We start from the raw sequence: 11,279 nt of genomic DNA, 5'->3' as shown, positions 1-11,279 counted from the left end.
TGGAGAGCAAATATTTTGAGAATGACGAGGGCAATGAATGTACAAATGTGCTTTACACAATTGATGTATGTATGGATTGTGATAAAAACCGTGATGAGCCCCTAATAAAACGATTAAAATAAAATTAAAATAAAAAGTTGGTGAAAAAATTTAAAAAGATGTCATTGACTACATTCTTTATTTACAAACTTTAGAACTGGTTCTTTGTTGTTGAGTTGTTAGTGACCCATCTCCTTGGCTCTTTGTCATAGATGCTTATTTTCATTTCATTTCTTCTTGTTATGGTTTCTGAGACTCATGATCTTTTTCTGGGATTAAGCTTTTTCACATAGTTAGGCATCTAAATATATCTATTCTAAAATAAAAGAGTGGGTTTCTTTTTCATTCATTGACATTTTGTTTCCCTTCACTGACAACTTTTTTCCTGGGTTTTAGAATTTGGAATTGAAGGATCTATTTGGATTGGGTTATGTTTTCCCTCCCACTCTCCCTCTGTCTGCAGAGAGCTTGTCTGTTCCTCTTGCCCCACAGGTTCCTCGCCACAACTTATATTGATGGCTCAGGGCTCCTTCCCATTGTGACGCTAAAGCTGTCACAGATCAATCACCACGTGAATCTCCTGCCTCTTTTGATGTTAAACTTTATCTCTTCTGTGTAGTAGATTTTAAAACAAACTGCTTCCTTTCATAAGCAAAGAATCCTTCCCTCCCCCCTTTTTCTTCAAGACCTTGGCTCCAGATTGTGAGACCAGCTCTAATCTCCCACAGCGTGGGGGTGCTATGGTCTGCCTGGCACTGAACAACCCAACTCCCTGCCAGAGTCGATTCTGACTCACAGTGATCCTCTAGGACAGGGTAGTTTGGGAGACTTTAAATCTTTACAGCCGTTATCAGCTTTATTATTCTCCTAGGGAGTGGCTGGTGGGTTTGAACTGCTGACATTGCAGTTAGTAGCTCAGTGAATAGCCCTCTACCCTGCCAGGGCTCCTCCTCTCTATAGTGTAAGATGAAAATTCTTACCCTCATCTGCGTGCTTTGGATGTGGAGCTCAGGTATATTTACGATCTTCAGAGATGTTCTTTATGCTATTCTTCACCAAGATGATGGCATCGCTCTCTCTCTTTTAGAATCTCATCCATCACTGGCACAGTAGGGGATTGAAAGCATGCACTTTTGCTGTCATGTAAAAACATCTGTGTTCAGGTGTACATTCCCAGACTCACCTCACTTCAGGCAATGCCTATCCTTTTTCTTAAAGTATATGAAGAACTGTTCCTCTTTTAAAAAATTTAAATGTATGCTTCTTAACTCCAAAATAATATTACTTTTCATGTTGGACTGCTAACTGCAAGGTTGGTGGTTCAAACCTTATAGTAGCTCCTTGGGAGAAAGATGAGGTTATATGTTTCCCTGAAGATTTACAGCCTGGGAAACCCTATGTTGGGTAGCTGTTAGAGTGAACTCAGTGGCAGTGGGCGGATTAATAGCACAGCTGAAACCAGCTTCTAAATACCTCACATTGACTAAACCCTTACTAAGTGCCAGGGCTGTGCATGTGATGCATATCATTGTAACCCCACAACCATGGGGGTGGGGTAGAAATGATCATTTCTAATATTTTATAGAACAGGAAAATAGGGGTAAGATGGGTGATATAGCAGTTGGTGTTTTTGAACTGCTGTCTAAGACCACAGCTGTATGAATTATGTAGAGCTAAGATAGCCACTATAGTCTACCACTTATTAAACTGGTTTCATTGAGGAAATGTTGATTTTTATGAAAAAAATCTATTCACTCTACATCATATAAGTATGATCATGTGGAACAAGCCACCTGAAACTGCCATTATCTTTCCAGTTGATGTGATTAATGCAGATGAGGAAAAATATATAGATCATTCTTCATCACAGTGATGATTACTAGTTATGTATGAATGAATCCCCAAATTGACATCACTTGGAGGAGTTTACCTTGCTAGAGACTCACACAGGAAGCAAATAATGAAAAGCAAGCTGACTTGAACTCGCATTCTGCTAAGTCAGGACTGAAGAAGCAGAGGCAAGAGTCGAGGGTTGGCTGGCATGCCCATAGCAGGGACAGTTCAAAGGCTGTTTCCTACAATCACTAAACATATTGTCTCTGGAGCAAGGCTAGATAGATTCAAAGCCTGTCTCTGCCAGTTCCTAACTGTCTGACCCTGGGGACCACACTGATCTCTCTGTGTCCCAGTTTCTTTATCCTTGTCTTCTAAATGGTATAGTAATTATATCTCAGAGGCTGACTGCACTTTTATGGGCTGTGCTCAGGGGGTGCCTCGGTTGACTCTAAAAGTGTCTTCATCAGCTGACCGAGAGAAGCAGCAGATTTACAACCTTGAGAAGCTTGAAGTTCGAATGTCTAGCTCCTGATCTTCTGAAGATCTTTGCTGCTGTTTCATTCAAAACATTGCTTGCTGCTATTTGGAAAGCATTGTGAAACTCAGAATACGAATTCTAGATTTTATCAGATTCCAATTGGGAGCCAACTTGATCAATAAGCTTCTATATTGTAAAGATAGCAATGGTTCCTAGTTGGTAATACACATCATTCACAGCCTCAAGTATGTTTGTATGCATTCGATTCTTTGTGTGTTAAAGGAACAGAAAAAAAAAAAGAAGTAAAGTTAGCACAAAGACTAAGCAAACCCACAAAAAAACACCCTCTCACTGCCATTCCAATTCAATCCACATCTATCCTATAGGACAGGGTAGAACTGCCTCTGTGGATTTCTGAGACTGTAGCTCTGGGAGTAAAAAGCCTCATTTTTCTCCTATGGAGCAGCTGGTGGTTTCAAACTGTTGCCTTTGCAGTTAGCAGCCCAACTTTTTTTTTTTTTTTTCTCTCCAGGGCACTTTTGTTACATCACACTATCAAAACATTACACATATCAGTGGGCAGCTTTAGAAAACTAGAGGTGGTGACAATTCAATAGAGTTTGGTTCTGTACTTAAATTTATTTCCATGTCAGGGCTTGTAGATTAACAAGTACTCCTGAGTTATAACTTTCAGCTCAATTCTGAAGTGCACACTCTTCATAGAAATGTACTTAAAAGTTGTGTTTGGTAGGATTGAGTCAGTTCCAATTATGGCGACCCTTCGCACAAGAGAACAAACCACTGCCTTGTCCTGTGGCTTCATCGCGATCGCTAGACTTGATCCCTTTGTTGCAGCCATTGTGTAACTCTCCGTAGTCGAGGGTCTTCCTTCTTTTTGGCAACTTTCTACTTTACCAAGCATGGTGTTCTTTCTCAGGAACTGGTCTAACACAAGTGAGAAGAACTCTGTCCATCCGTGCTTCTGAGGAGCGCTCTGCTGTTCTTCTTCCAGCGCAGGTGCATCTGTTCTTATGGCAGTCCGTGGTCCTTCCAATATTCTTCACCTGCACCATAATGCACCGATTCTTCTGCGGTCTTCCTTATTCAACATCCAACTTTCACATGCATGTGAGGCTGTTGAAAATACCTCCTCGAAGTGACATTCTTGCTCTTCATCATTCTACAGAGGTGTTGTACGCAGATTTACCCAATGGATCCTTTGATTTCTTGGCTGCGGATCCCAGAACATTGGTTGTGCATCTAAGCAAGATGAGATCCTAACAACTTCACTCATTTCTCCATCGATCGTGATATTACCTGTTGGTCCAGTGGTGAGGATCTTTGTCGTCTTTCCATTGAGCTGTGGTCCACAAGGAAGGCGGCAGTCATTGGTCTGCTGCAGCCCAATCTGTAATGTTAGGGCTCTCGAGTGGGTGGTACCTCGGTGCTTGGCTTCACACGCTGAGAGAATTCATGCTGAAGCCCATTTTGTAATCCGACTGGGTTTTTATGAAGGACAGGAGAAGTTTCAGGTCTTACAGTCTCAAAAGGGTTCACAACTGGGCACAAGCAACCTCGTAGAAAAGAGCACCCACAAGTGCTGAACTGGGTTGTGGGGGGGTGGATTCCAGGGGCGAAGGGGTTGAGGGAGCAAGGGGCAAGAGGGCGCAGAGGTCAGAGAGCTGTGGGCCCTGCACAGGTCTAGAGCAGGTCCATGTGGGCCTGGAGTGTGCCCTGAGGGGGCATGCCTGGGTGGCGCATGTGTGCCCCCACTCTCCGTCCTGCCATTGACCAGAAGCAGGGTAAGAGAGAGCAGCCTTCCCTCAGCCAGGATATTTCAAACCTCTGGCTGGGGAGGCATGGTTGATGGTATTGGTTGACCCCATTGTCTAGGTAAGCACACCTGGGTGATGTCATGAGCCTGGGCCTAGTTTGGACCACCCAGGTATACCTTCCACCTGGCTCAGGGAATTGAGTATGAACATGCTCAGTTTGGGGTCTTCGTAGGTGTCTCATGGTTGCCTGGTTTCTTTCCACTTTCCTCTGTGGGGGCCTTTGCAGGCATGGGGGAGACAACCCCCTGCCCTTTAACTAGCTACCTAACAGTAACACACTGTACCTCTAGAGCTCCTAAATAAGCCTATGTTGCATAAAACTTCAGAGCACTGTCTGGCACATGATTTGTGTTTAACAGACAGGGATTGCAGCAGCCGCCCAATGACCATTCATGGAGGGTAGTTGGTCTTTGAACAGAGAGGAAAGGGCAGGAGTGTCTGCCCACAGACTGACGGCTAGGAGAAGAGACCATTCTTCTTTTGGGTAATGAGCTTGGAAAGCTATAACTCACTGAACAAAACCTACTACCATCTTGAGTTAATTCCAATTCACAGCAATCCTCTAGGGAGTTTCTAAGCCTTTGTCACTCACTTTACAGGAGCAGACAGCCTCATCTTTCTCCTGTGGAACGGCTGGTGGGTTTGAACCCTCAGGCTGGCAGTCCAACAGTGCTACCCAGGGTTCCCTAAGCTATCCACACATGAAAGCTAGTATATGGTACTTCCTGTCTCCACACTCTAGCCCAGAGGTTAAAAAAGAAGACACTTGGGATGGATGAGCATGAATGCTTGTCGAACACAAATCATGAGCCAGGTGCTGTTCTGAAGTCTTCACAGGGCATGGTCTTACTTAGTCCTCACGAGAGAGATATTCCTTGTTTTCTAAAGAAATGTGTCCCTTTAGAACATAAAAAGTCAAAAGTATACGACACCATACCCGAGGCTGTGGATGATTCTTTTTATACCGGTGTCTTTAAAGCAGAGTCCTCTGTGTTGGCTGTCCACGAGAATGACTAGGGGTTTTCAAAAGTTGGATGCCGGGGACCCAGCCCGGAGAGTGTGATGTCATTGGTCTGAGATGTGGTTGGGACCATGGGATTTTGATGCTCCGTGGCGTTGGGTACCACTGTTTGAAAGGGCCCCTCCTCAGTGGCAGCAGCCTCCCTCTCTTTCCTTCCCCTTCCCAGGCGGGAGTGTCCGTTGTGGTTCTGGGCAACCCTCTCTTCTTCCAGGGACCCTTTAGTTTCATGCTGGAGACAAAGAAAAAATGGGTGTTGACTTTTTAGTTATTTGTGGTGCAGAGATTCCTGATCAAATTTACCTCACAGAGGGAAAAAACCTCAGCCTTTGTTGAGAGTTACTACTGACCATTTTAAATAGCTACCTGGCCCTCCCCAGCCAGAGGACCCTCCACCTCCTCCTGGCCCCAGGAACAATGGAGCAGGATGCCTATGTCGTTCAGCTGTGCAGACTCACACTGGCTCACAGGACAAGAGGTCACGTGTCCTTGCACTTGTGCTATCGGATTCCAGACCACAGGAGATTATATTTACGAAACCACAGTCAAGATTGCATCTCTTCTCCACAGCTGCTAATTTCCCTGCTCTGTAAGGCACAGAGAAGAAAAAGGCCAGCCAGCAGAAATATCATTCTTTCAGCAGCTCCCAGGGCTTAGAGGATGTGAAGTGAATAATTATAGCCTCTGGAGGAAGCCTTCATTATTCAGCCAGCACTAGGCGGCCCTGGCTTTATATTTTTAGTCCTGCTTTGTGGCTGGTGAGTGTGTCTTGGCACAATGGCTACAGGTCATCTCCCCACTGTCTCTGACTCTTTGTGAGGCCCTGAGCCAGCCAGGGAAGCAGTGCTGACAGGGGGCATCGTGTGACACTGGGCACACTAGGGGCTCCTACCCGCTTTATCTTTCATTCCTCACAAACGCACCCCCTGCCAGGTGTGGCTCTGGGGCTCACATGCCCCGGGAGGTCGAGACCCGAAGTTCTTTTCTTGGATTGGCTTCTGACCTTACCTGAAACCTCCCTGACTGTTGTCCACAGAGGGATTCTGAGGACCCGGTGTCACGATCGGAATCGTGGAGGTATAAAATGTGACGCTGCTGACTAGTTTGCCTCTGGGATTTTTCTTCTTCCTGTCAGGATATAAGAAAGACGACTGCCACCTTGTCTCGGGAGATAGGATGTAGACTCTTACGCCTTCGGTTTAAGTCTCACCTCAGCCATTTTTATGGACAAGTGTTTTGGGGCAAGTTGCCGACCTTTCTGCCTCTGTGCCATTATGAGTAAGACCGGGTTCACCCTGGTGCTTCCTTTGAAGGAGGCGGGCAGCTCAAATGAAGCACTGTTATGTGCCAGCGCTTCCTGAGCTTTATGCCCAGCATATATTCTTGGCACTTTTTCGTCATAGTTCCCTGTGGCTCTCTTCTCTCTGTTCACGGAGTCTGTAGTTCTTAGCAGTAGTGGGTTCTAGCCTTGCTTTTTCTAATGTTGAAGGGCTGTCACCCCATTTTCTGCTGCGCTAGCTTACATATTATAGTGGGTGGCAGTGTGGCCCCCTAAGAGCACACACAACTCCTAACCCCTAGTACCTCAGAATGGGACTTTAGGAGAAGGGTCTTTGCCGAAATAATTAAGTCAAAGGTCTCTGGGTGAAAGCATCCTGCACTAAGTAGGTGGGCCCTAACTTCCATATCATGTGATCAGGCTTTGATCTAATAAGGAATTGGGAAGATTTCTCACAAAATCAAGAATTTCTCAATGAAACCAGTCTCATAAATGAGGGACTGCAGTAATTATCCTAACTCTAGAAAATTTATACAATGTTGTCTTGGTTGAACAAAGCATACACCCCCCTCCCATGTCATCCCCGTTTTCCTTATTGGTAACATATGTGGGAGGGACCATTTCTACCCCATCCCCACGGTGATGGGGTTAGAATGAGATCCCCTAAACCTGCTCCGCACAGTGCCTCCGTGAGGATACCCTCTCTAGGGGCGCTACGAGTCAGAATCAGCTGGGGGGCAGTGGGATTGGTTTGGTGTGGGGTTTTGTAAGAGGGGGACACTGACAGAGGAGGGGGACATACATGAACAGTCCATATGAAGACAGAGGCCTGAGAGATTAGTGTCATGCTGTCATAGCCTGGGAATGCTTAGAACCACAAGAAATGGGAGGAGGCCAGGGAGCAGTTTCCTCTTACAGCAGCGGTTCTCGACCTGTGGGTCATGACCCCTTTGCGGGGTCGAAGGACCCTTTCACAGGGGTCGCTTAAGACCATGTTTCCGATGGTCTTAGGAACCGAGACACCGCTCCTCTATTGTCTCCAGGCGGGTCTGCTATGCAGATAGTCTACATACGGGGTCACCACACATGAGGAACTGTATGAAAGGGTTGTGGCATTAGGAAGGTTGAGAACCACTGCCTTACAACCTTCAGAGGGCTATGACCCGGCCCATACTTAGATTTCAGTCTTCTGGCTACCAGAGAATAAAGTCCTGGTGTCTTAAGAAGCCCAGCTTATAGTAATTTGATATGACAGCCCTAGGAAGCTTAATATGCTTATCTTTTAAGACTTGGCCCAGGTGTCACTTGTTCCCAGAAGTTTCTCCCAAATTCCTAAGGTTGGATGAGGTGCCCATGCTACCCCTCACATCTGCCACTCAATTCCCCTATGCTTGTGTAATTATCCATGGACGTATCTGTCATCTCCACAAACTGAGGGATCTGCAGGAGTGGGGGTTGTGTGTTATTAATATGTCTTATCATTTTTTGTTTCTTAAATCCTGTCCCCCTACCCCCGCCAACCATCACAGTAAGCAGACACAGTGTTTCTGAGGGGCGCCAGGGGGCTGGGGCACCGTCTGCAGACACCTTGCTCTTGCTGTACCCACTGTCAGGGCAAGGACCCCAAAGTATGACTGGGGCACTTCCCGCCATAGAGACTTTCAGCTGCTCCACCACTCTGGCTTTCAAGTGCCTCCAGACGCTGCCCCCAAAGTACTTTTCTGCCATTCTCTCTCTCCAGGAACTTCCTGCTCTAGGATTGAATCTGCCCCCGGGGTTGATAGAGCATATAGATCCTTGTAATCGGTTCACCCTTTCCAGCCTACTCTCCCTCTACACTCCCAGTATCGCCACTCACACCACTGGTCCTGAAGGGCTCATCCGCCCTGGATTCCCGGTGTTTCCAGTTCCTGTCTGTACCAGTGTGCATCCTCTGGTCTAGCCAGACTCTTTGCTTTGAGGCCTTCGTGGTCGCCCTGAAAGGAAGGCAGTGTCCCTTTTCAGATCCCTGTGGACCTGGTGGGTGGCTGTCCTGGGATGCCCGTGCAGAGCAGAGTGGGATAGTTCAGCCCACGCCTCTGCTAGCCCCTGACGCCAGTGGCCAGTGCTGCTCGTGTCAGCCTTCTCTGTAGTGCTGCCTGGGCCAGCGGCCTTTCAGGGCAGTAAAGCACCTCATTAAACTGGATATGTTAAAGGGTACATGAAGGCATTCTGTATTACTACAGGGTGATTCAATAACCCAGTTGGGTGGTTTTGTGTGGGTGTGTTTCATTTCCCTTAGGGTGTCTGTGTTGCTTTGCTCAGACAGGATTTTGTGAAAATGAATACATTACTGGAAAAGCCCCAGCGCTTCTTTAGCATTCAAATGCAAGGCTCTCTTAGTGACAACTGTGCGGTTGGAATGAACTCTTGATGATGAATGTCGCCATAATGCCTGGGGAGTATCACTCCTTCTTCACCTGAGGGTGGGCTGTGTTTCGGAAGCAACTGAAGATTTCACAGAAATATGTGTGGCCCAGAGAGAGCTGGGAGGAGCCGGAAGCAGAGAGCAGGGAGCCAAAGTTGGGCCCACTGTTGCAGGCAGAACCACCTGGTCAAGAGGCCCTGTCTCCAGATCATCGAATAAGGAGTCCATGAGTCGTCATCTAGTCACAGACATCGCGGGGTTGCCCAGACCCTTGCAATGAGTTGCTGTCTGAAAGTAATTGCGCTGACAAAGCATGGCTGGCCGGACAGAGTTCTTTCTGCTTAGCCAGTGGGTCCAAGACAGAAAAGAAATATTCGCTGAGAATCAGCTTCAACCCCAGAGATGATTTCCCACAGCCTTCTTTTCCCCTCAGTGAAGAAAGTTTGTTTCCCTTTTTAAGGACATATTCTTGTTAGAATTTACTGATGTAGTTAGAGAAAACAGTTTCTCAAAACTGTCTTGTCTTTCTCTGTGTTGCAAGCATGACGTTGCATAGTGGGAAGAGCTTTGGAGTCTTGAGTTTGAATCCCAACATTGTTGCTTGCTTGCTTTGTAACCTCCAGCCACTTCCCTTTTCTGCCTCAGTTTCTGCACCTTTGAAAGGGGACAGTCACATGACTGTATAAGGTTCTTGAGGGTTGGATCGTGTCCTGGGAAGAATGCATGGCAAAGAGCAAGGTCTTAACAAATGGTAGCCTTGAATATTAGAGGTTTGGCAATGGGGCTCAAAAGGAGCTTAACAAGGAGCTTAACTTTTTGCAGGTAATTGAGAGATAATAAATAATCAAGGCATGTTGGCTTGAACTACGGGCCCATTCTAATAGATTTGCGTTGCCTAATTCTTTGCAGAACAACGGGACTACTGAGCATCAGGTGGAGTCATTCATAAGGAAAAAACTGGAGTCACTGTTAAGAGAATCTCAAATTCGAGACAAAGAAGAGCCTGATAGTTTCACAGTGAGGGCGCTGTTGAAGGCCACTCACGAAGGCTTAAATGTACACCTGAAGCAGGTACGAAATTCCCACCTGTGATTGCCTTGGATAGGACCAAAAAGAGGGAGAGCGAGAAATACTTTATGGATTGTTTTTAATAAATTTCCACTTGTGAAGTGCTTATGTGGCTTCTTCCGTATCTGTCCTCATATCAGTTGAGAAAGGAAAATCTTGCAAAACAATCTGTCTGAGACATTTAAACTGGGATGGAGTGAGGGAGTGGAAACAGCTCAAATACAGCTTCCCTGGATCCTCTAACAATGCTCAGTGCCCCTGAACTTGCCTTGCCAAGCCAGGCATGCTCGTGCGAGGGGGAAGCCTCCGGACCATGGCATAGCTCGCCCCCCTTGCTCTCCATGTCTGGTCACCTGCATGCCAGTGTCCTAGCCGTGTCAACCCTTAACTATGTGTCTCGTGCATCTGCATGACTTATTTTTAAGTGTAATTTTGATCATGTGACTCCATTGTTTAAAATTCTTCAGTGGCTTCTTATTGTACTTGGGATAAATTCCATACTCTTTCACTGGAATTTCAAAGACCCGAATAATTCCATTCTTACCTACCTCTCCCACCTCAGATCTCCCCATTTTTTCCTATCACACGACCTCCTACCTCACTCTCATTGTCTCTGTATGGTACAGTCTGCCTGCTATTCTCTTCCCTCTGCCTGGGACATTTCATTCCTGCATCGTTGGCTAACCCTCACTCAGCCTTTTAGGGGTTACTGGTTCACACAGGGATCAAGTGCTGGCAGCTGGAATCCACCAGAAGCTCCTTGGAAGAAAGGCCTGGGATCTTTGAAAGGTTGCAGTCACTGAAATCCCTGTGGAGCACAGGTCTACTCTGCACACGTGGCATCACCAGGGGTTAGAATCAGACAGCAAATGGGTTTCTTTTTAACTCAGCCTTTTAAATTTTAACTTCACTGCTGTGTCCTAAATGAATCTTCCAGGCCCCCTGGATTAGATGAACTATTCTCCTTATATTGTCTAAAGTCGTTTTTTAATTAGTCTGTCTTCTGAAGATTTTTAAAAGCATATGGGCAATTACTTGTTCAATGTTTATCTTCTCAACTAGACTCTAGATTCCATGAAAATAAGAAACCTTATCAGTCTTGATCACTCTTCTTATTTTGGTGCTAGGTATAGTACTTGAGATGTCATAAATATTTATTGAGTATAATTGTTTATGTGCTTGATGAGATCTTTAATATGGAAATGGAAAATATTATAAATGGGCAAGGAAGAAGGATATTGGGTTTAGTGATTTTATAATCATAGGCTATTCAGAGCATAGTTGATCCATGTGGCCACTGGCTCTATTCCTGACAGCCT

At 45.9% G+C, this 11,279-nt stretch overlaps 1 protein-coding gene across 1 annotated transcript in view; it reads left to right on the top strand.

Annotated features, from left to right (window-relative positions):
• Positions 1-11,279, top strand: part of PLCH1 (phospholipase C eta 1) — a 261,944-nt gene that overhangs the window by 209,782 nt on the left and 40,883 nt on the right. Inside the window, exon 12 of the mRNA XM_045297657.1 lies at positions 9,802-9,963. Within this exon, the coding sequence (XP_045153592.1) occupies positions 9,802-9,963 (162 nt within the window). The remainder of the gene's footprint in view (positions 1-9,801; positions 9,964-11,279) is intronic.

This window comes from Echinops telfairi, unplaced genomic scaffold (assembly GCF_000313985.2).
Source record: "Echinops telfairi isolate 266 unplaced genomic scaffold, ASM31398v2 ScPeMD7_7420;HRSCAF=8458, whole genome shotgun sequence".
NCBI classification, from domain to species: Eukaryota; Metazoa; Chordata; class Mammalia; order Afrosoricida; family Tenrecidae; genus Echinops; species Echinops telfairi.
Note: the sequence above shows the minus strand (reverse complement) of the source record. Positions and strands in the feature narration are given on the sequence as shown.